Below are 22,625 nucleotides of genomic sequence, written 5' to 3' on the forward strand. Positions count from 1 at the left end.
TTTCTGGGGTTTTATCTTTTTCCTTCATGTGGTACATAGCCCTCTGCCTTTTTATCTTGTCTGTCTTTCTGTGAATGTGGTTTTCATTCCACAGGCTTCAGGATTGTAGTTCTTCTTGCTTCTGCTCTCTGCCCTCTGGTGGATGTGGCTATCTAAAAGGCTTGTGCAAGTTTACTAATGAGAGGGACTGGTGGTCATTCTGGCCACTTTTAATTCTCCTTTTTCAATTCCAGTTTCTTGGATTGTTTGGCACAATGCTTTGCATGTGTTGATCTACCCTATTTCATTTCAAAGCCAGAATACTTTTTGTGAGCCTTCAAACCAACCATTAAAATGACTAGCTTGCTTCTTATCCTAATGAAATACACACTTGAAAATTTTCTCTTCTGCAAATGGAGTCTGCGTTATCTCAAAACATCTTGTCACTCAGGCCTCAGTTCAGATGTCACCTCCTGGAGGTCAGGCTAGCTGAATTTTACCCTCTACCATGCAGACTGCTGCTCCTTGTTTTATTTCCTATAAAAGCACTTGTCACAATTGGAGATTATCTTACTTGTGTATTGACCTTTTTTTTTTATCTGTCTTTACCATTTGAATGGAAGCTCCAGGAAAGTAGGGACCTTGAATATCTTGCAAAGTGCTTGGGATCTAAATAAGAGCTTGATAAACCCTAATTGAATGAATGATTCTAGAATCCCCATGAGAATTCCTAAGTCATTAGTTTAGTGCTTAGAATCATGATATCCCGTATTGGCTATTTTTCATTTGTCTTAAAGGATAGTGAACGGATTAAGGTTTTCTATAAAAGAAAGAGGGTAAGAAAGGAATTGCTTCTTCTTCAGACATTTCAATGGCTGTAATTGACTGGTTTTTTTTTTTGTTTATTTTTTTAACATCTTTATTGGAGTATAATTGCTTTACAATGGTGTGTTAGTTTCTGCTTTATAACAAAGTGAATCAGTTATATACATACATATGTTCCCATAACTCTTCCCTCTTACGTCTCCCTCCCTCCCACCCTCCCTATCCACCCCTCTAGGTGGTCACAAAGCACCGAGCTGATCTCCCTGTGCTATGCGGCTGCTTCCCACTAGCTATCTATTTTATATTTGGTAGACTGTGTTGCATTTTATTTTTGCACCACAAAACAGCATTTGGGGGTGCATTTTTGTTTTGTTTTTTTGTGCATAAAAACTTTTGCAATTAGAATGGCCAGGTTAAGAAATGTGAATTTTATTTTCTTCCTGCTATAGAGACCTGAGGAAATACACCCACTGTGAGTCTGATCTTTGAAACACGCAAATCTTGGTCATTCTTAAGTTTTCCCCTGGAATTCTTTTAGTACTGCAATGGCCTCTCTTGGCCTGGGGCTGAAGATTGCCCTCCCGATCAAAGCCTGAGGGCCTCGTTTCTGTGGCTGCCTTGCCAGCCTCATCCACGACCACTGTGCCAGGGATCACAGAGTTCCAGAGTTCCAGAGGCTGACCTTTTAGTTTCTTAAACTCATCAAGTATTTTTTTTTCTTCTAAAACCTACATACACATCTCTTTCCTTGGTTCACTCTTCCCGAATCTTTTCCTATCTGATACCTAGTTTTTTAGGTTTCAGATTGTGTCACCTCCTCATAAAGGGCTTCTCTGACACCCCCTTTTCCCCTGATCTAAGGTAGTCCTCTTGTTACTCTCTCTCTCGTAAGACCCTGTACTCTTCCTTCTTGGCACTGATTACAATTAATAGTTTTACTTATTTTATTGTTTTGTGTGTGTGTGTGTGTGTGTGTGTGTGTGTGTCTGTATTTAATGCCTGTCTACCTTACTAAATTTACGCTGCAGGAGGGCACTGTTTCGCTCATTGTTAAACCCTCAACACTTAATTTAGTGCCCAGAGCATAATAGATTCTCACTCAGTAAATATTCACTGAATGAATAAAGGAATGAATGAATAAAATTGATCTTTGAGTTCCTAGTGTCTAGCACTGAATCTGGCATATATAAGAGACTAAAACATAGTGTATAACTAAAATCAAGTTAATGAAGAAGCGAAGTGTTTATCATCCACAGAGAAACAATTATTGGTTTATCAAAAATAGAAACTTGCTCTCATACAGACCACTCTCTCTCTGTTCATTCATTTACCTTCATTCCAGTTAAGAGAATCTGCTCATCTAAGTACATGGGAGAAAAACTACCTAATTGCTTTGTGTAATTCCAACACATCCAAATGGAAAGTGAATAATCGGAGGCATTCTTCCTGATGTTTTACATACTTGATGCAGGCATCTTAAAAGATTGACCAACTCCCTTTTCAACTGGATATTTGAATAGACGCAACCATTAGAGAATTTTCTTCTAGGGACTTACTTTAGCTCTTAAACTGTATACACTGAACAAGCAAACTCAAGTGGATCGTTATCTATAGAAGTGCAGAATTCCTTCTCCTTTTGGCAAACCATTCAGACCCAGAAGTATGTTTTACACATTCTGACAGAAGCACCTATAATAGCCAACTGTAACCTCCTTTCTTGCTACTTTATCACCCTAAAGTATATGAAAAGACTGCATGTTAAGGCATTGTCTATTTATTAGAAAATATCTCTTGGCTTCAAAGCTCTTTTGACTATCAACCTACTGTTGTGAGAAAAGTAAATAGCAACGAATTCCCTAGAGTCTTACTCCTAGGTGACATGTGGCTTAATAAAGATAATTGGATATTAGATGACTAAGTGTTTGAAGCTAATACACAGACACATCTTTCAGATAGGTCACTGTAATGCTTCCTGTGTAATTTTCATGACAACCATTTGCACCGGTATGAACAAAAAGGGTCTGGATCCTTCTGGGTGAGTAATAAACATATCAATTATCTGTACTCTGTTGCCAAGATTGGAGATGGGCTCCCAGCAACTCTTGCAAGGCTGAAATCCACCCTTAGAGACTGCAATGAAGAGAGAGGAGCGGGGGCTGAGAGTCCTCTTGGCCTTGTGTCAGGGCATGATTGCAGGGACATGAGTAGGGTCCTCATTCTGGAAGGGATTGGATGTATGGCTAGATATGTATGGATGGCCTGGCATCCTGTGGCAGCCATTCCAACACTTCAGTCATCAGTGAGTTAATGCCTCTGAAGGAGAATGACTTTTTCTTGAGCTGAACATATCCTGAGGTCACTGCCTGAAAGAAAGCCTCACTCCTTTCTGTGATTTCAATGAGCATGGACTTCCTTATACCAAAAGAATCTTTTTGGCTTTTTTCTCCATTTATTGGAAGTCCATTTACTAGGCACCAATGTTGATTGGCTTCTCTTAGTAGATTCCCTTATGTTTCAAAGGAAAACAACAATAGCAACAATGCTACATATGGATTGAAGCTGAGAAAAGCAGAGAGTTGAAAACCTTCCTCCTACTGTCACCCTTCCCTACTTCTTCAGCAAGGTCTGCTTGACTTGGAATGTGCCTTCTGAGGACTTTACATTTCCAAAATGCTCCTAAATTGCTCCATGCCTTTATTCCTCCAAATCTCAATGAAGACAGCACTGGCTTTCAGTCTCATAGCAACTCTTCTCAAGGTAATGGACCACAAGTTATTTCCACTTGAAATCCAGTTCTTCCAAATGAATCATACAACATGGTTTTTATCTCCTTTTCCTCAGAATAACTCTAAGAAGATGATCTTTTGGCCATATTCTTAAATTTTCCCCTAGTGGTTCTTATTATATTCCAGTTTTCTCTACCTAAACACTATCCTTTCTAAGAGGAATGACATTTTTACTAGTTATAATTATGTGTTCTTAGTTCATTTGCCTTGACATATAGCCTGTGATAGTTAAAATACACTCATACATGAAGCACAGACTTTGACCCAAAGCCACGAACTTTACATGTTCACAGGTGCACAGAAGGAAGGCTGAGCATGAGAGAGAAATGTTCTCCTTTTAGTGAGTTCATTGAGCCCATTCTTGCAGAAACAAAAGAGCCCTGGGTAATTTTTCAAAACACTCAGACTTTTGGTCAACTCTAAAGCCAGTCACTTAATATTCTGCTTTGTTATAATGATAGGAAACTTGGTCTCAGTGTTTGTAAGGTTCTACATTTCAGTTATTTGGTTTCTTCTCTCTTTTAGTGGATGCCACCCCTGGGGATTGTACCACCAGTGGTATCTTAAATTGGAACCTCCCTCTCTAGGAGTATAGCTTCTGTAGCCTCTACTTCCTCACTCCTTTATTCCTACTGGACCTACTCTTTATCTTTGACACACTTAATTCCTCCTATTCTTTGATTATAGTTTTCTGATTTCATTTTCCTCCTGGTTCATCCTAAGCCCTGTAATCAGTCACCTCTAAATCTCTCTCCTCTCGACTCTTCTCTCTGCCTAAAGAATCAGTCTTCATCCTCGGGCCACATCCACTGTCTACTTTTATCACTTACATCCCCGGGCTGCTCAATACTTTTTCTGAAGCTGGAATATCATCTTGATCTGGCCCACAGATTTATGTTTCTCTTCTTGACGTCTCTAGCCTACATTTAGAGATCATTCTGGGCTTCTTGTCCCCCTCCTTCCTGGTTCCTTTTCATCTCTCCCACTACTCCTCGTGTGCAGCTTCATCTTCCTTTTAGGCTGGATTCCCCTGAGATGCTGTCTGTTTCTCTCCTTCTACACTCAAACACTCTCTCGGCAGCTCCCAAAGCTGAATCTCCAGGTGCAAAGGTTTTTCTGAGTTCCAGATCTCTAAGAGCTATTTGGATATCCTGTAGGCATCTCAAACATCTCCTCCATAGAACCTAGTTTTTTTCCTTCTGCCACTAATTACAACTTTAATTATTCCTTTTTTCTACCCTTCCCTTCCCTTCCCTTCTCTTCTCTTCTTCTCTTCTCTTCCCTTCGCTTCTCTTCTCTTTTTTTTTTCTTTTCACTATCTGTCTCCCAAAGAGATTGGTAGTTCCTTTTGAATCAGGCACATTCCTGCCTTGCTCATCATTACATTCTTATCACCCAACATGGGCACATAGATGGTGCTCAATACGTTTTTTGAATATAGAACAATGTATACAGCAGGAGTGAAGCATGGCCCAAAGGCCAAATCAAATCTGGTACTATTTTTGTAAATAAAGTTTTATTGAAACATAATCATGCTCATTGGTTACATATTGTCTATGGCTGCTTTCACCATAAAATGTCAGAGTTGAGTAGAAGCAACAGAAACTATATTACTCTCAAAGCCTAAAATATTTACCCTCTGGTCTTATACAGAAAAAAAAATTGCTGATTACTGATGTAAAGGATAGTCTCAGAGCACAGAGGAAAAGTGTATAACCCAAGGAATAGAGAATGCTGGGCTGTCAAGGAAGGCCTCCTGGAAGAGGAAATATGTACCTGAACCTTGAAAGATGAGAAAGAGATATCCAAGAGCAGGATGCGGTGGGATAGAGGTGATAACCTTAACAGGAGTAAGTGCTATGGATAATCTGCATCTGTTCACAAGTGTCGTGAAGCATAAATTATAAGGTAGGCAGTAAGAAATGGACTTGAGAAGATTGGGCAAGGGCCAGAAATCCAGGGGCATTCTTGAGCCTTGTCTGATCCCAGGCCCCCAACAACTTTTACGGTTTCCTCCCATGTCCTGAAGTCTCTAGCCTCAATCTACCTTCCCATATTTTCTGCAAATAATATTACATCCCATTTCCTAAGCAATTTGAGGTGATATTGTTTCTAACACTAAATTCTCAGAATTTCCGTCTATTTTTTTTTGGCGGTACGTGGGCCTCTCACTGTTGTGGCCTTTCCCGTTGTGGAGCACAGGCTCTGGACGCACAGGCTCAGCGGCCATGGCTCACGGGCCCAGCCGCTCCACGGCATGTGGGATCTTCCCGGACCGGGGCACGAACCTGCGTCCCCTGCATTGGCAGGCGGACTCTCAACCAGTGCACCACCAGGGAAGCCCAGAATTTCCCGGTTTTGACACTGTTTCTTCTCTTATTCTTGAGTTAGAAAAGGGCATTCCTGCTCCTATGATGATATTGAGTCTGTACTCATCTATAAAAATTCCATCTTTCTCTCCTTCCCTCCCTCTCTCAGTCCCTGCCTTTAGTTCATCCCATTCCTTGCCTTTTCCTTTTGACCTTCTAACCTTCAACGTCTTGGTCCCTCCTAATCTGCCACTTCTCTTCCCACTACTCCTTTTGACTGGTTCCACTCTGGCTCCAAGGCCAGAGATGCTGTTGCTCCCCAATTTCCTCCCTCTCTCTGTCTCTCTGAACACTGAGTTACCTTGTAAATTGAGAAGGCTTACCGGTCTTTAAATGCAGAACACTTTTTGACTTCATCTCTTTAATATTTCATAGCCAGAAGCATTTGGCTTTTCCAAACTTGTAAAACTCTTTATCTTTGGGATTTCCCCATTCCTTTCAGTTCCTGCTTGAGAACCATTCAGTTCTTGGCTTGAGGTCACGTCTTTTTTTGTACAGGTAACCACACACCATCACTCTGACTCCTTCTGTCCACCTCTCCAGGTGAGGGGTCTGCCTTCCAATTTCTTTCAGACCACGGTTTTACCAGATATTTTGCAATGTTGTAACAGGGCTCTCTAGCTTGCTATATCTGTTTCTTGTTACTTGGCATTAAGGGGGTAAATAGTCTTGATGTTAGTAGCCCACTCTCAGGACCAATTTCTTTATTGATCCCTATAGGCTAACTACTATATCAAACAACCATATATTCATGACTTATTTATTTCTTATTCAACCTACAGGCCACTGTGGGTATATGCTCATTCAGGCACACAAGAGTTTAATTGGGTCAAGGTCACATAATTGGTAAATAGTGGTATCAAGATTTGGACCCAGGCAGTTGGATTCCAAAATCTTAACCCACTTTCCTCTCAAGTAATCAGCTTTGAGATACAACCATTCAAATTTTGCATCTTTCAAGGTATATCACTTACAATTTGCCATCTTCAGCATTTTGTCCCACACGTCAGTGGTTTGTATATGTAAACCTCTTGATCATACAAAGAGTTATAGAGTCACGGCATATCAGAGCATGTGCTGAGAGATTTTTGTAGCATCAGAGATACAGAAGTTCTTTAAATACAACTAAACCTGCCACTATTGATATTAAACAACCTCTTAATTCTTAACTTTTTTTCTAACCCTCTTGTAAATTTTTTCAGGACAGCCGAATTGAATGTCTTATGTTGATCTCCTGGGGGTTTTCAGTTTCCATCTATCAATATCCACTTATACAAAGAGAGGCTAGGGGGTAATTTTACATTTTGTAAAATTATTTTTGAAGGTATACAAGCAGGTTTGATCTGCACACCCTCATTAGAGCTCTTTATTTCCCACGTGGAGGAATAGGTACCTAAGGGCTTCTGGGAAACAGGTGCTCATTTCTATAGAGGAGAAACTTCCATGAGCAAATGTTCTTTTCAAACCTGTTTCTTCTCCCATGACTTAAGTGCAGTTGGACTTCACTGGGAGAGGGTAAGGAGGAGAACGACCTTCCCCCTCCAGGCGGTTCTGAGGTGCTCTGAATGCCAGACTGATGTGATCGGTGGAATTCATCACTGCAGGCTGATGTGTCTCACAGTGGGAGTCATGGGCTGGTCTGCTTGGTAAACTACTCCTGCTCTATGCCTGAAGCCATGCTTCTTTTAAAAATAAATCTTGTTCTTCCAAGCCCCATGTGTCTCACAGCCTCAAGAGTACCTCATGGATTTAGACTAATCTTGTCTTATCACAGACAGGTTACCTCCAGAATCTTAACAATCACCCCATCTCTGAGGCCACTGATTCATCTGTTCCCCGGAAATTGAGTTAAATGTGCTAGCCTGACAGGCTCCTTGAAGTTAGTATAGGATATTTCGACAGGGCTTTGAAAATGAAGCCCTGACCCCAATGTGTAATGACCTCAGTGGACAGTAAAGGGTTCCTTTGTGTCGGGCAGGTGACAAGTCTCAGTTAACCTTCCAAGTCCACATAGATTTGTACCTGATCTTAGGGTGAAAAATCACCTGTCCACTAGCTCACATGGCAAGCATTTTCACCTGGTGGTAATGCCGGTGAGAGACCCTCACATACCGTGTAATCAGTCATTTCCATGCAGGCGACATTCTAGCGATTTACTGAAAATATCAGGGCCATCAAAGTACACACTTTTAATTTATTACACAAATAATGGATTGGCTGAAGTGTTTAGACCAAGTGAGTTTTTCCCGTTGAAAGGTAGTGTGTTCATTCTTTTGGAGTCATCAGCGTAAAGTTCTTCCACACTCTTAGAGCATTGCTTAGAAAACTGTAGCTTCACTGCAGTGAATATTCCCCCAAGAGCCCTCAAACTTGAGACTCCCACCAGCAAATATGAAACTCTTCTGTTTGTACGGAAGGTAAGCCCCAGGGTCCTTCTATCATATTGTCTCAATGATTTATACTTAACGTATGCTCCCTCCACGTCCGCTGAAGTAAAAGACACACACACACACACACACGCATAGTGAGAACTGAATTGAGAGTTGTGGGTGTGTGCCATGGCTGAGGGCTCAGTCCTAATGTGTGCTGAAGTACCAGCACTGTGCTGTGGCCAGATAATAATTGCTGCTTAGAAATAGCAGGATATCCAGGGAGAAGAGGCTGAGAAGAATACACTCTCTCTGGAAGAGTGCAGATCAAGCTCCTCGTGGGAAAATGTGGGAGACTATTGAAAGGGGATGAGAAGAGAATTGTTAAGACTCCACTTTCTCAGTTTCTGATCTGAACTTTTGCTCACAGCAGGTGAACACAGGTTCCCTCCCACACAGAGATGTCCTCCCCTGCCGGTCTGCAGTCTGTTAAGTAAACAAAGTCTTTATACTGAGAAAGGAACATTTCACTATTTTGGCTATGAGTTGTTACTTTTAAAGCTTTATCCTCCAAACATTTCCCCATCTCCTTGTTTATTTTTTCACCAGAAAGAAAATGTGCCACTTAAAAAAATTCAACTACAGGATAAGAAAAGCTCACTTCTAGATTAAGGCCACTTCTAGTTTAAAGCTCACTAGGGCTTAAGGCCAACTCACCTTTTGGTGTGATCACCAGCTAATCCCCTCGAGGAGCCAATTAGCTTTCTTTCTTTTTTTTTTTTTTTCTTTAACATCTTTATTGGAGTATAATTGCTTTACAATGGTGTGTTAGTTTCCACTGTATAACAAAGTGTATCAGCTATACGTATACATATGTCCCCATATCCCCTCCCTCTTGCATCTCCCTCCCACCCTCCCTACCCCAAACCTCTAGGTGGTCACAAAGCACCGAGCTGATCTCCCTGTGCTATGTGGCTGCTTCCCACTAGCTATCTATTTTACTTTTGGTAGTGTATATATGTCCATGCCTCTCTCTCACTTCATCCCAGCTTACACTTCCCCCTCCCCATGTCGTCAAGTCCACTCTCTACGTCTGCGTCTTTGTTCCTGTCCTGCCCCTAGGTTCTTCAGAACCTTTTTTTTTTTTAGATTCCATATATATGAGTTAGCATACGATATTTGTTTTTCTCTTTCTTACTTATTTCACTCTGTATGACAGACTCTAGGTCCATCCATCTCACTACAAATAACTCAATTTCGTTTCCTTTTATGGCTGAGTAATATTCCATTGTATATATGTGTTACATCTTCTTTATCCATTCATCTGTCAGTGGACACTTAGGTTGCTTCCATGTCCTGGCTATTGTAAATACTGCTGCAATGAACATTGTGGTACATGACTCTTTTTGAGTTATGGTTTTCTCAGGGTATATGCTCAGTAGTGGGATTGCTGGGTCATATGGTAGTTGTATTTTTAGTTTTTTAAGGAACCTCCATACTGTTCTCCATAGTGGCTGTATCAATTTACATTCCCACTAACAGTGCAAGAGGGTTCCTTTTCTCCACACCCTCTCCAGCATTTATTGTTTGCAGATTTTTTGATGATGGCCATTCTGACCAGTGTGAGGTGATACCTCATTGTAGTTTTGATTTGCATTTCTCTAATAATTCGTGATGTTGAGCATCCTTTCATGTGTTTGTTGGCAATCTATATATCTTCTTTGGAGAAATGTCTATTTAGATCTTTCGCCCATTTTTCAATTGGGTTGTTTGTTTTTTTGATATTCAGCTGCATGAGCTGCTTGTATATTTTGGAAATTAATCCTTTGTCAGTTGCTTCATTTGCAAATATTTTCTCCCATTCTGACGGTTGTCTTTTCGTCTTGTTTATGGTTTCCTTTGCTGTGCAAAAGCATTTAAGTTTCATTAGGTCCCATTTGTTTATTTTTGTTTTTATTTCCATTTCTCTCGGAGGTGGGTCAAAAAGGATCTTGCTGTGATGTATGTCATAGAGTGTTCTGCCTATGTTTTCCTCTAAGAGTTTTATAGTGTCTGGCCTTACATTTAGGTCTTTAATCCATTTTGAGGTTTTTTGTGTGTGTGTGTGTGTATAGTGTTAGGCAGTGTTCTAATTTCATTCTTTTCCATGTAGCTATCCAGTTTTCCTAGCACCATTTATTGAAGAGGCTGTCTTTTCTCCATTGTACATTCTTGCCTCCTTTATCAAAGATAAGGTGACCATATTTACATGGATTTATCTCTGGGCTTTCTATCCTGTTCCATTGATCTATATTTCTTTTTGTGCCAGTACCATACTGTCTTGCTTACTGTAGCTTTGTAGTATTGTCTGAAGTCAGGGAGCCTGATTTCTCCAGCTCCATTTTTCTTCTCAAGACTGCTTTGGCTATTAGGGGTCTTTTGTGTTTCCATGCAAATTTTGAAATTTTTTGTTCTAGTTCTGTGAAAAATGTCATTGGTAGTTTGATAGGGATTGCACTGAATCTGTGGATTGCTTTGGGTAGTATAGTCATTTTCACAATGTTGATTCTTCCAATCCAAGAACATGCTATATCTCTCTATCTGTTTGTATCATCTTTAATTCTTTTCATCAGTGTCTTATAGTTTTCTGAACACAGGTCTTTTGTCTCCTTAGGTAGGTTTATTCCTAGGTATGTTATTCTTTTTGTTGCAGTGGTACATGGGAGTGTTTCCTTAATTTCTCTTTCAAATTTTTCATCATTAGTGTATCGGAATGCAAGAGATTTCTGTGCATTAATTTTGTATCTTGCTACTTTACCAGATTCACTGGTTAGCTCTAGTAGTTTTCTGGTAGCATCTTTAGGATTCTCTATGTATAGTATCATGTCATCTGCAAACAGTGACAGCTTTACTTCTTCTTTTCTGTTTTGGATTCCTTTTATTTCTGTTTCTTCTCTGATTGCTGTGGCTAAAAGTTCCAAAACTATGTTGAATAATAATGGTTAGAGTGGGCATCGTTGCCTTGTTCCTGATTTTAGAGGAAATGGTTTCACTTTTTCACCATATGAGAACAATGTTGGCTGTGGGATTGTCATATATGGCCTTTATTATGTTGAGGTAAGTTACCTCTATGCCTACTTTCTGGAGAGTTTTTATGATAAATTGGTGTTGAATTTTGTCAAAAGCTTTTTCTGCATCTATTGAGATGATCAAATGGTTTTTATCCTTCTGTTTGTTAATATGGTGTATCACATTCATTGATTTGCGTATATCGAAGAATCCTTGCATTCCTGGGATAAACCCCACTTGATCATGGTGTGTGATCCTTTTTATGTGCTATTGGATTCTGTTTGCTAGTATTTTGTTGAGGATTTTTGCATCTATGTTCATCAGTAATAGTGGCCTGTAGTTTTCTTTTTTTGTGACATCTTTGTCTGGTTTTGATATCAGGGTGATGGTGGCCTCATAGAATGAATTTGAGAGTGTTCCTCCCTCTGCTATATTTTGGAAGAGTTTGAGAAGGACAGGTGTTAGCTCTTCTCTAAATGCTTGATAGAATTCGCCTGTGAAGCCATCTGGTCCTGGGCTTCTGTTTGTTGGAAAAATTTTAATCACAGTTTCAATTTCAGTCCTTGGGTCTGTTTATGTTTCCTGTTTCTTCCTGGTTCAGTCTCTGAGGGTTGTGCTTTTCTAAGAATGTGTCCATTTCTTCCAGGTTGTCCATTTTATTGGCATATAGTTGCTTGTATTAATCCCTCACGATTCTTTGTATTTCTGCAGGGTCAGTTGTTACTTCTCCTTTTTCATTTCTATTTCTGTTGATTTGAGTCTTCTCCCTTTTTTGCTGTATGAGGCTGGCTAGTGGTTTATCAATTTTGTTTATCTTCTCAAAGAACCAGCTTTTACTTTTGTTAATTTTTGCTTTTGTTTCCTTCATTTCTTTTTCATTTATTTCTGATCTGATTTCTATGATTTCTTTCCTTCTGCTAACTTTAGGGTTTTTTTTTTTTCTTCTTTCTCTAATTGCTTTAGGTGTAAGGTTACGTTGTTTATTTGAGATATTTCTTGTTTCTGGAGGTAGGCTTGTATTGCTATAAACTTCCCTTTAGAACTGCTTTTGCTGCATCCCATAGGTTTTGGGTCATCGTGTTTTTGTTGTCATTTGTTTCTAGGCATTTTTTGATTTCCTCTGATTTCTTCAGTGATCTCTTCGTTATTTAACAGTGTATTGTTTAGCCTCCATGTGTTTGTAATTTTTACAGTTTTTTTCCTGTAATTGATATCTAGTCTCATAGCATTGTGGTTGGAAAAGATACTTGATACGATTTCAATTTTCATAAATTTACCAAGGCTTGACTTGTGACCCAAAGTATGATCTATCCTGGAGAATGTTCCTTGAGCACTTGAGAAGAAAGTGTATTCTGTTGTTTTTGGATGGAATGTCCTATAAATATCAATTAAGTCCATCTTGTTTAATGTGTCATTTAAAGCTTGTGTTTCCTTATTTATTTTCATTTTGGATGATCAGTCCATTGGTTAAAGTGGGGTGTTAAAGTCACCTACTATTATTGTGTTAAACTGTCAATTTCCCCTTTTATGGCTGTCAGCATTTGCCTTATGTATTGAGGTGCTCCTATGTTGGGTGCATAAATATTTACAATTGTTATATCTTCTTCTTGGATTGATCCCTTGATAGTTATGTAGTGTCCTTCTTTGTCTCTTGTTATAGTCTTTATTTTAAAGCCCATTTTGTCTGATATGAGAATTGCTACTCCACCTTTCTTTTGATTTCCATTTGCATGGAATATCGTTTTCCATCCCCTCACTCTCAGTCTGTATGTGTCCCTAGGTCTGAAGTGGGTCTCTTGTAGACAGAATATATATATGGGTCTTTCAGCCAGTCTGCGTCTTTTGGTTGGAGCATTTAATCCATTTACATTTAAGGTAATTATCAATATGTATGTTCCTATTACTGTTTCCTTAATTGTTTTGGGTTTGTTATTGTAGGTCTTTTCCTTCTCTTGTGTTTCCTGCCTAGAGAAGTCCCTTTAGCATTTGTTCTAAAGCTGGTTTGGTGGTGCTGAATTCTAGTAACTTTTGCTTGTGTATAAAGGTTTTAATGTCTCCATTGAATCTGAATGACATCCTTGCTGGGTGGAGAATATTGGTTGTAGGTTTTTCCCTTTCATCACTTTAAATATGTCCTCCCACTCCCTCTGGCTTGCAGAGTTTCTGCCAAAAGATCAGCTGTTAACCTTATGGGGATTCCCTTGTATGTTATTTGTTGCTTTTTCCGTGCTGCTTTTAATAATTTTTCTTTGTGTTTAATTTTTGATAGTTTGAGTAATATGTCTGGGCCTGTTTCTCCTTGGTTTTATCCTATATGGGACTCTCTGTGCTTGCTGGTCTTGACTATTTCCTTTCCCATGTTAGGGGAGTTTTAACTATAATCTCTTCTAATATTTTCTCAGACCCTTTTTTAACTCTTTTTCTTCTGGGACCCTTATAATTCGAATGTTTGTGCATTTAGTGTTGTCCCAGAGGTCTATTAGACTGTCTTCAATTCTTTTCATTCTTTTTTCTTTATTCTGCTCTGCAGTAGTTATTTCCACTATTTTACCTTCCAGGTCACTTATCCGTTCTTTTGCCTCAGTTATTCTGCTATTGATTCCTTCTAGAGAATTTTTAATTTAATGTATTGTGTTGTTCATCATTGTTTGTTTGCTCTTTAGTTCTTCCAGGTCCTTGTTAAACATTTCTTGTATTCTCTCCATTCTATTTCCAAGATTTTGGATCATCTTTACTATCATTACTCTGAATTCGTTTTCAGGTAGACTGCCTATTTTTTTCTTCATTAGTTTGTTCTGGTCATTCTTTAACTTGCTCCTTCATCTGCTACATATTTCTCTGTCTTTTCATTTTGTTTAACTTACTGTGTTTGGGGTCTCCTTTTCACAGGCTGCAGGTTCGTAGTTCCTGTCATTTTTGGTGTCTGTCCCCAGTAAGTAAGGTTGGTTCAGTGGCTTGTGTAGGCTTCCTGGTGGAGGGGACTGGTGCCTGTGTTCTGGTGGGCGGGGCTGCATCCGGTGGTGTGTTTTGGGGTGTCTGTGAACTTAGTATGATTTTAGACAGCCTCTCTGCTAATGGGTGGTGTTGTGTTCCTGTCTTGCTAGTTGTTTGTCATGGGGCATCCAGCACTGGAGCTTGCTGGCCGTTGGTTGGAGCTGGGTCTTAGCCCTGAGATGGAGATATCTGGTAGAGCTCTCGACAATTGATATTACAAGGGGCCAGGAGGTCTCTGGTGGTCCAATGTCCTGAACTTAGCTCTCCCACCTCAGAGGCTCAGACCTGACACCAGGCTGTAGCACCAAAACCCTGTCAGCCACACAGCTCAGAAGAAACGGGAGAAAAAAAGAAAGAAAATAAAAATAAAAATAAAATGAAATAAAATAAAATAATTAAAATAAAAAAATATTAAAATGAAAAAGTAATTTTAAAAAAAGAAGAGAGCAACCAAATCAATAAACATATCCACCAGTGATAACAAGTGCTAAAAACTATACTAAGATAAACATAAAAATCAGAAACAAGTCAGTTGCAGACAGAAAACCCCAAGTCTACAGCTCCTCCCAAAGTCCACCACCTCAATTTTGGGTTGATTCATTGTCTATTCAGGTATTCCACAGATGCAGGGTACATCAACTTGATTGTGGGTATATAATCTGCTGCTCCTGAGGTTGCACGGAGAGATTTCCCTTTCTCTTTGTTTGCACAGCTCCTGGGGTTCAGCTTTGGTTTTGGCCCCGCCTCTGCGTGTAGGTCACCCTCAGGCATCTGTTCCCCACCCACACAGGAGAGGGTTAAAGCAGCGGCTGATTAGGGGGCTCTGGCTCACTCATGCCTGGGGGAGGGAGGGTTACAGTAGTTATAACTGGAATGCAGGACGAGCCTGCAGTGGCAGAGGCTGGTGTGATGTTTAAACAGCCTGATACACGCTGTGTGTTCTCCTAGGGAAGTTGTCCCTGGATCATGGGACCCTGTCAGTTGTAGGCTGCACAGGCTCCCCGTGGGCAAGGAGTGTGGATAGTGACCTGTGCTTGCACACAGGGTTCTTGGTGGCTGCATCAGCAGCGTCAGACAGTGTCTCATCCCTGTCTCTCGTGTCTGTGCTGATAGCCACGGCTCGCAGCCATCTCTGGAGCTCGTTTAGGCAGTGCTCTGCCTTCTGTGGGCAGACAGGGAAGGAATCCCCTCTCCTCATGCACCCCGAAACAATGATCTCTTGCCTCTTAGGCAGCTCCAGACTTTCCCCCGGCCTCCCTCCCGGCTGGCTGTGGCGCACTAACCCCTTCAGGCTGTGTTCACACCACCAACCCAAGTCCTCTCCCTGGGATCTGACCTCTGAAGCCCGAGCCTCAGCTCCCAGCCCCAACCCGCCCCAGCAGGTGAGCAGACAAGCCTCGCGGGCTGGTGAGTGCTGGTCGGCACTGATCCTCTGTGTGGGAATCTCTCCACTTTGCCCATCGCACCCCTGTTGCTGTGCTCTCCTCCATGGCTCCGAAGCTTCCCCCCCTCCCACCCCCAGTCTCCACCAGTGGAGGGGCTTCCTAGTGTGTGGAAACTTTTCCTCCTTCACAGCTCCCTTCCAGAGGTGCAGGTCCTGTCCCTGTTCTTTTCTCTCTGTTTTTTCTTTTTTCTTTTGCCCTACTGAGGTACGTGGGGACTTTCTTGCCTTTTGAGAAGTCTAAGGTCTTCTGCCAGCATTCAGTAGGTGTTCTGTAGGAGTTGTTCCACATGTAGATATATTTTTGATGTATCTGTGGGGAGGAAGGTGATCTCCATGTCTTACTCCTCCGCCATCTTGAAGGTCCGCCTTGCCAATATAGCTTTTAAAGATTCCCCTCTGCTTATGTCAAGCTCTCATGCACCTGGACTTCCACAAAGCAAAATGCACTGTGGCAATTGTTTTCTGGATACTTCGGGTAAAAAGGCCAACCTCTACCCAGATATCTATGGATCTACCTATTTATCAATATGTCTGTAGCTAAGACCTAAATATGGTCCCTACGGTGTGCTAAATGCCATTCTAAGCACTTTACATAAAAACTCTTTTTACCTTTATCAGAGAATTCTATGACAATTGCTTCAGTATTGATGTGGGGTAAATTTGGGGAGACTGACATTAGATATAAGACTCTTTCTGTACCTCTTCTGGGGAATGTATCCTGTTGTATTGCACTCATTTTTTTCTTGTCCGTTTGCCCCTGTTCTGGATCCCTTTATTTATTTAAAATTTTTATTGAAGTATAGTTGATATGCAATGTTGTGTTAGTTTCTGGTATACAGCAAAGTTATTCAGTTATCTATCTATCTATCTATCTATCTATCTATATTTATTTATTTATCTATACATACATACATATATATATATATATATATTCTTTTTCAGGTTCTTTTGCATTATAGTTTATCACAAGATATTGAATATAGTTCCCTGTGCTATATAGTAGGACCTTGTTGTTTATCTATTTTATATATAGTAGTGTGTGTCTGCTAATTCCAAATTCCTAATTTATCTCAACCCCCACCCATCCTGATCTCTTCATTAACAAGGGCCATGGCTTTCTTCTCTGTCCCCTAATGTTAGCACAAAGCCTGATATATAAGGGGTCCTCAATAAATCTTTTTGAATGAATTAAAGTAGAGCAAGAAAGGAAAACAAAGAAAATCTTATTGTTGGAATACTTTCTTTTGGTTGGTAGGCAGTGTGGTTTGACTTAACAGGTCTGAGTCCTAATTTCCTCATTTGGAAAATAGGGAAAATAATACTAACCTTAAAGAGCAGTTGTAAGAAGTAAATGAATTTATCAAAAGTACCCAGCATATTTTAAGTCACTGTGAAAAAAGATGGCTTATTCCATAAATGGTGTTAAGAAAACTAAGTAGCTGCCTGGAAAAATATGAAGCTGAATCCCTGTCTCACATCTTACACCAAAAGAAATCTCAAATGATGATTGCACAACTCTATAAATATACTAAAATCCATTGAATTGTACACTTTAAATGGGTGAATGATATGATATGATATCTCAATAAAGTTTTTATAAAAATAAATCCCAGAAGATCAAAGATTTAAGTGTAAAAACATGGAACTGTATTAGAAGGAAACATAAGGTAGTTTTTAACATGTTATTGGAAGGGAGAATGACCTTTTCAAGCAAGACATACTGTTCTAAAGCCATAAATGAAAGTTTGATAAATTTGATTATGTAATAATTGAATATTTTGCAGAAGAAAATACTAGACACAAAATCAAAAGAAAACTATGACAAATAGTGAGAAAATAATTAAAAGCACATAGAACAAAAGGCTAATTACTGTAATATATAAAGAGCTCTTAAGAATCAATGTGAAAATGACCAAAAACCCAACAAAAGATATGGGCAAAGTACAAAAACAGGCAGCTCAGAGGAAGAGCTTATACCAATATATTCTCCAACCAACAGCCGAATGGTACAAGCTCTTTAGAAGCAATATTTGAACTATTTGTCCAAATTAAAAATACATAAGTCCTCCAATCTAGCAATTTGGCTTCTAGGAATTTATTCTATAGCTATTTATACATGTGTCTAGACATAAACATAAGTATAGTCATTGCATGAAACGTTTGTAACAGCACAACACTTGAAATCAAACTAAGTGTCAACCAACAAAGAAGTAGTTAGAGAAATAATAACATTTTGTTTAGTGAAAATCTATGCAGCTCTTAAAAACAGTTGATGAGGAACCCCAAAATATATCCATTAACAACAAAACAAGGTGCTGGACAATGTGTTTACTGTTCATGTTTTAAATTTTTATATATTGCACAAACATATGTTTGCATATGCATAAAATATTCTAGCTTCTTTCTATCCCCCCAAACCCATCATGCCCAAAAGTCAGTTCATGAATAACAAGATGAATGAATTCCTTTCACATGTATCATCTATCTCTGCATTTAATTTCTGCACCAACCTTATGGAAAAGATACTAATACTTTCTTTTGAAAATATTACATGTTTTGAAGTTTTGAGTTTGCTTATTCAATAGTTGCAACTACTAATGCTAAATCCTTGATGCCAAAGCTCTGTTGTACAGGGAAAAAGCCTAAACTTCTTATATAATGATGTAGGACATCCTTCATCAACCAACATTGTCCGTCTTTCCCAGATTACTCTCCTATCTCCTTCTGCTTCTAGCACACTGCTCCAAGTTCTTTCACACTGTTCCTCCTTTCCATGTTTAGGGTCTCTTCCAATGATGCTTTCACACCTCAGCTCAATGAAATCCTATTTACATTTTCTTAAAGTGTCAACTCAAATGCCACCCATTTGGCAAATCTTTACCTGTCATCCTAGGCAACACCAATGGTTCCAGCACAACTACAGCTCATAGTTTTCATAGTTTGTCCTGTATTTCAGAAGCATTTTATATAAGTCTATTAAAATTGATTATATTATTTCAAGGTCATGAGCATATTGAGATTAGAGGCCCTATTTTTATTCTCATTACTACCACAACGTCTAGAATATAGTAGCAGTTTGATAAATATTTATTAGAAAAAATATTTACCTGAATTCGAATCATTTTTAATTACCCATAGGTTGAAGAACGTCATATTCAGCATGACAGATTTGGGGATTGAATAATACATCTCTGCTAAGAATTTGAAATGAAAATGTTTTATTGATGGAAAATCTTTCTTCATCTTGCCTTCTAGAATTCAAATGAATGTTCATGCTCCATGAAGAGGATGGGCTGTGGTTTTTTGTTACAGATTTGGAGCCAGTAAATTTTTACGTATGTGAACCTTATCATGTCTTCTGGAAGCTTTCCTGTTCTTTAATTCCTTTTTCCTGTGTTTTCATAGAAACCAGGGAAAATGTGTTGAGGGCATGGTGGAGATCTTTGACATGTTGCTGGCTACATCGTCTCGGTTCCGTATGATGAATCTCCAGGGAGAGGAGTTTGTGTGCCTCAAATCCATCATTTTGCTTAATTCTGGTGAGTGGATAACATGGGAAAATTTAGTGCTGGTTACTGGAAGAAATATTTACTTATATTTTCAACCAGGTACAAGCTACCTACTACAAAGACAGAATCACAAATTGATAGAAACAATTAACACATTTAAAATTAAAAAATAAATAAAATAAAATGCCTATCTTCTTTTTAAATTACTTATGGAGGTGAAACCAAGCTGGTCAAAAATGATGAATGAAAAACAAAAATTGAACATTGAATCCAATGGCCTTTCTGTTGAAATACTTTTATCCTCTCACAGGTATTGGGGATGTTTTCATTAAAGTGTTACATGTATGTGGACATAAGTCTGTTGTTAGTTGTATATGTCAGAAAGTAAGTAGAGCGAGTGACCCTGTTAGGATAGTGTGACCAATTCTAAGTTCCAGATCGTAAGCAAAGAGGCTTATTTGAGACAGACCATGTTTCTGGTCAAAATTGATTAGCTGAAAAATATAATTGGCTCAGAGATAGAAAAACATGGAATTCGGTATATTGGTCCAGCTGGAAGAGTGGTTTTCATTTGATCCATGGTGTCTAATTCAACTGTCCCCTCCTATGTATTCATTTGAGAAAGCTTAGCTGAGAGTGGCATCTGTTTGTTTTTTTTTTTTTTTGTGGTGAGGTTGGCTGTTGCATAATGAGTCACTCCAGGTCACCCAGATGGAAACTATGGCTCAGCCTGAATCAGCACCCTGACTCGTCCCAGACTCCTCGGTAGTTGAGTCTAAGCACTAGATCCCCAGTCTGCACCACCTGAAGCTTAACAATGGGGTGTCACCTGCACCATAGATGCCCTTAATCTGGACCTTAGTCCCCCAGCCTCAGGGCTATCTCATGCTGGAGATCTCATTCTCACATACAGATCACAACTGTTTGGAAGCCCTGGACCTGATTTTAGATTTAGTTTCTTACATCATTTGATACAGTCTCAAAGTTCCCAATAGCTGAACTACAGTTTCTGTTGATCCCATATGGAAAGAGTTGGCACTCCCTTGTCTTTTGAGATGTTTTGTTTCTTCCTGATGAATGCCAATCCCATCCCATATCCCCTAACAATTTTCCACTTCTCTCCCCCACCAATGGTAGTAACCTATATTGCTTAATGGTTGTCATAGTAATCATTCTCACTTAACTGATAAATGGAAATCTGTACTATTACACTAGGCAGGGACTGAATTACAGAATGAAGTTGCATGAAAAATAATGTGGTCTCTACTAAGGAAGTGATTACCACTCCATTCAAGTTTCAGGTTCCACTCACGTGCATCGTGCTTTTCATTTGAGTCATTTGTCCTGTATGTTGAAGGGTCCAGATCCCACAATGGCTCTTTATTGGATGAGAGTTCTGGGAGCAGTGCCACTCGGCTGCACAGTGCCAGGTCCTGAACCTGCTCCTTCTTCAATGGAGGGCTGGCACACGCCGACGTCTCTCATGTGGCCAATCTGTTAATTTCAGGGAAGGCAGGCCTGTCAAGTGCTGGGACTTTTTTCCTACCTTTACCAGGAAATAATACCCCAGACAGGAAGTGAAATTAGCTGGAGTTATAAAATCAACAAAAGGAGCTGCTCTGATCTTGGTAATCAAAAATATATCCTTCAGATCTGCAGAGTTTTTTCCTGCATTACTTGTCTGTTCCTATGGGGGGGGTGTTTTTTCATATTATGTAATAAAAAAGGCAGGACTTTTGCCATCCAAATATTGGATTTATAGACCTAAGTTTTTTAAATCCCAGAGGAAAAACTTTAAGCCCTCACAAGAAAGTATTAAAGACGGGCACCAGCATCTCCAAACAGTATTTCCCACCTCAGGACCTCCACCTGCTACCCCCTGACACCAGTTACACTTTCCTGCTCTATCCTTGTTCTTTTACCTCTTTCTCAGGATCTTCTGTGAGCTCCCTTGCGCCGGGAGGGTTGGAACGCTATTTTGGAAATACAAGGCACTGTTTTACTGACAGAGTGTATAGTTGTCTTTTTCATGAGATACCAGCAGCTCATCTTTTCTTGTAAGGACGGCGCTGCTGACTCATGAGCTGTAGCAAAACAGAAGCCATCTCTCAACTTGGGAAAAGCGGAATCGCTCTTTCCCCTCCAAACGTGAGCTCTGTTTTGGAAAAGCGGATCTGCCGCTGAGCACAGCTTCTGGTGTCTCATATTGTTCCTGAAAAACAGAATCTAAAAAACGTGACTCCTAAACACACTGGTGTGGTGCTCAGGGCCTTTTTCAGAGTCAAAAAGTGATCAGTCATATGAGGGTCACCACGACAATCAACAGCTTTTTCCCACAACTGGAGGTATGGACTTTTCTAAAAACCCAACCAATTCATTGCTCTGATCAGGGGCAGCTCTTCACCTGTCATGAGACAAAATACAAAGTGACACTAATTCCTGGAATCTCTGACAGAAGCCAAGCTAAAAATGATTCAGGAAACCTGCACTAGAAGATGCTTTTCTGGTCCCTGGGAAACAAGACCTCCGTGTATGGAGGAACCCTGGGTTTTGGGCTGAGCCCCTGTCAACAAAGTCTGAGAAGGGTGTGTTTACATTGGCCTTGACTTTGGGGCCGAGACACAAGGGGAGTTGAAAGGTTGTTATGAGGACCTGCTAGGAATGTCTTTCTGGAAGCCTTGAGAAGGTCTCCCAAATGCCAACATTTCCAGGGGAAGCCCTCTTCACAGCTGTTTGGGGGTGGGAGTTATTCATCATTTCTGAGACAGAAGAATTTATTACTTTGCTTGCAAAAGCCTCTAATCATCCATAGGACAAACACTGTTTGTTTTTATACTCCCCACCAAAGGACAGAGGCATTGCTAGTTAATCCAAAGATGCCCTAGCCAAATCAATGCTAGTGTCAAGGCATTCTGAGAACTAGCTGGACAGGGTTCAAGGTAGGGCAAATGCGTACAGAACAGATGAGCTCAGGGCAAAAGGCTGGAAGGCAGCAGCAGTGGGAGAGGAGGATGGAGCTGGAGCTACAGAGGGGGACCAGGAAGGAGGTTCTGTGCCCATTTACTGTATTCCTGCTCCCCAGCGTGACTTCAGTTCTCCTTCGTAATTCCAGTATTTCAAATTCTTCAGGTCTGGTTCAGATCTCACCTCATTCAGGAAATCTTGCTACAACCCAAGTCCATAATGAGATTTTCTTCTCCAGACTATTTTAGTTCTTAGAGCCAGTACCTCACAATCTAGCATTTGGGTAGTTGGTGCACTGATTTCAATAATTGATTCAATAATTTCATTAATTTATTCAA

At 39.9% G+C, this 22,625-nt stretch overlaps 1 protein-coding gene across 1 annotated transcript in view; it reads left to right on the forward strand.

Annotated features, from left to right (window-relative positions):
• ESR1 (estrogen receptor 1) overlaps positions 1-22,625 on the forward strand; it is a 254,813-nt gene that overhangs the window by 204,577 nt on the left and 27,611 nt on the right. The window contains exon 7 of the mRNA XM_081251428.1: positions 19,220-19,353. Within this exon, the coding sequence (XP_081107554.1) occupies positions 19,220-19,353 (134 nt within the window). The remainder of the gene's footprint in view (positions 1-19,219; positions 19,354-22,625) is intronic.

Source organism: Mesoplodon bidens (assembly GCF_964165515.1).
Source record: "Mesoplodon bidens genome assembly, chromosome: 12".
Lineage (NCBI taxonomy): Eukaryota > Metazoa > Chordata > Mammalia > Artiodactyla > Ziphiidae > Mesoplodon > Mesoplodon bidens.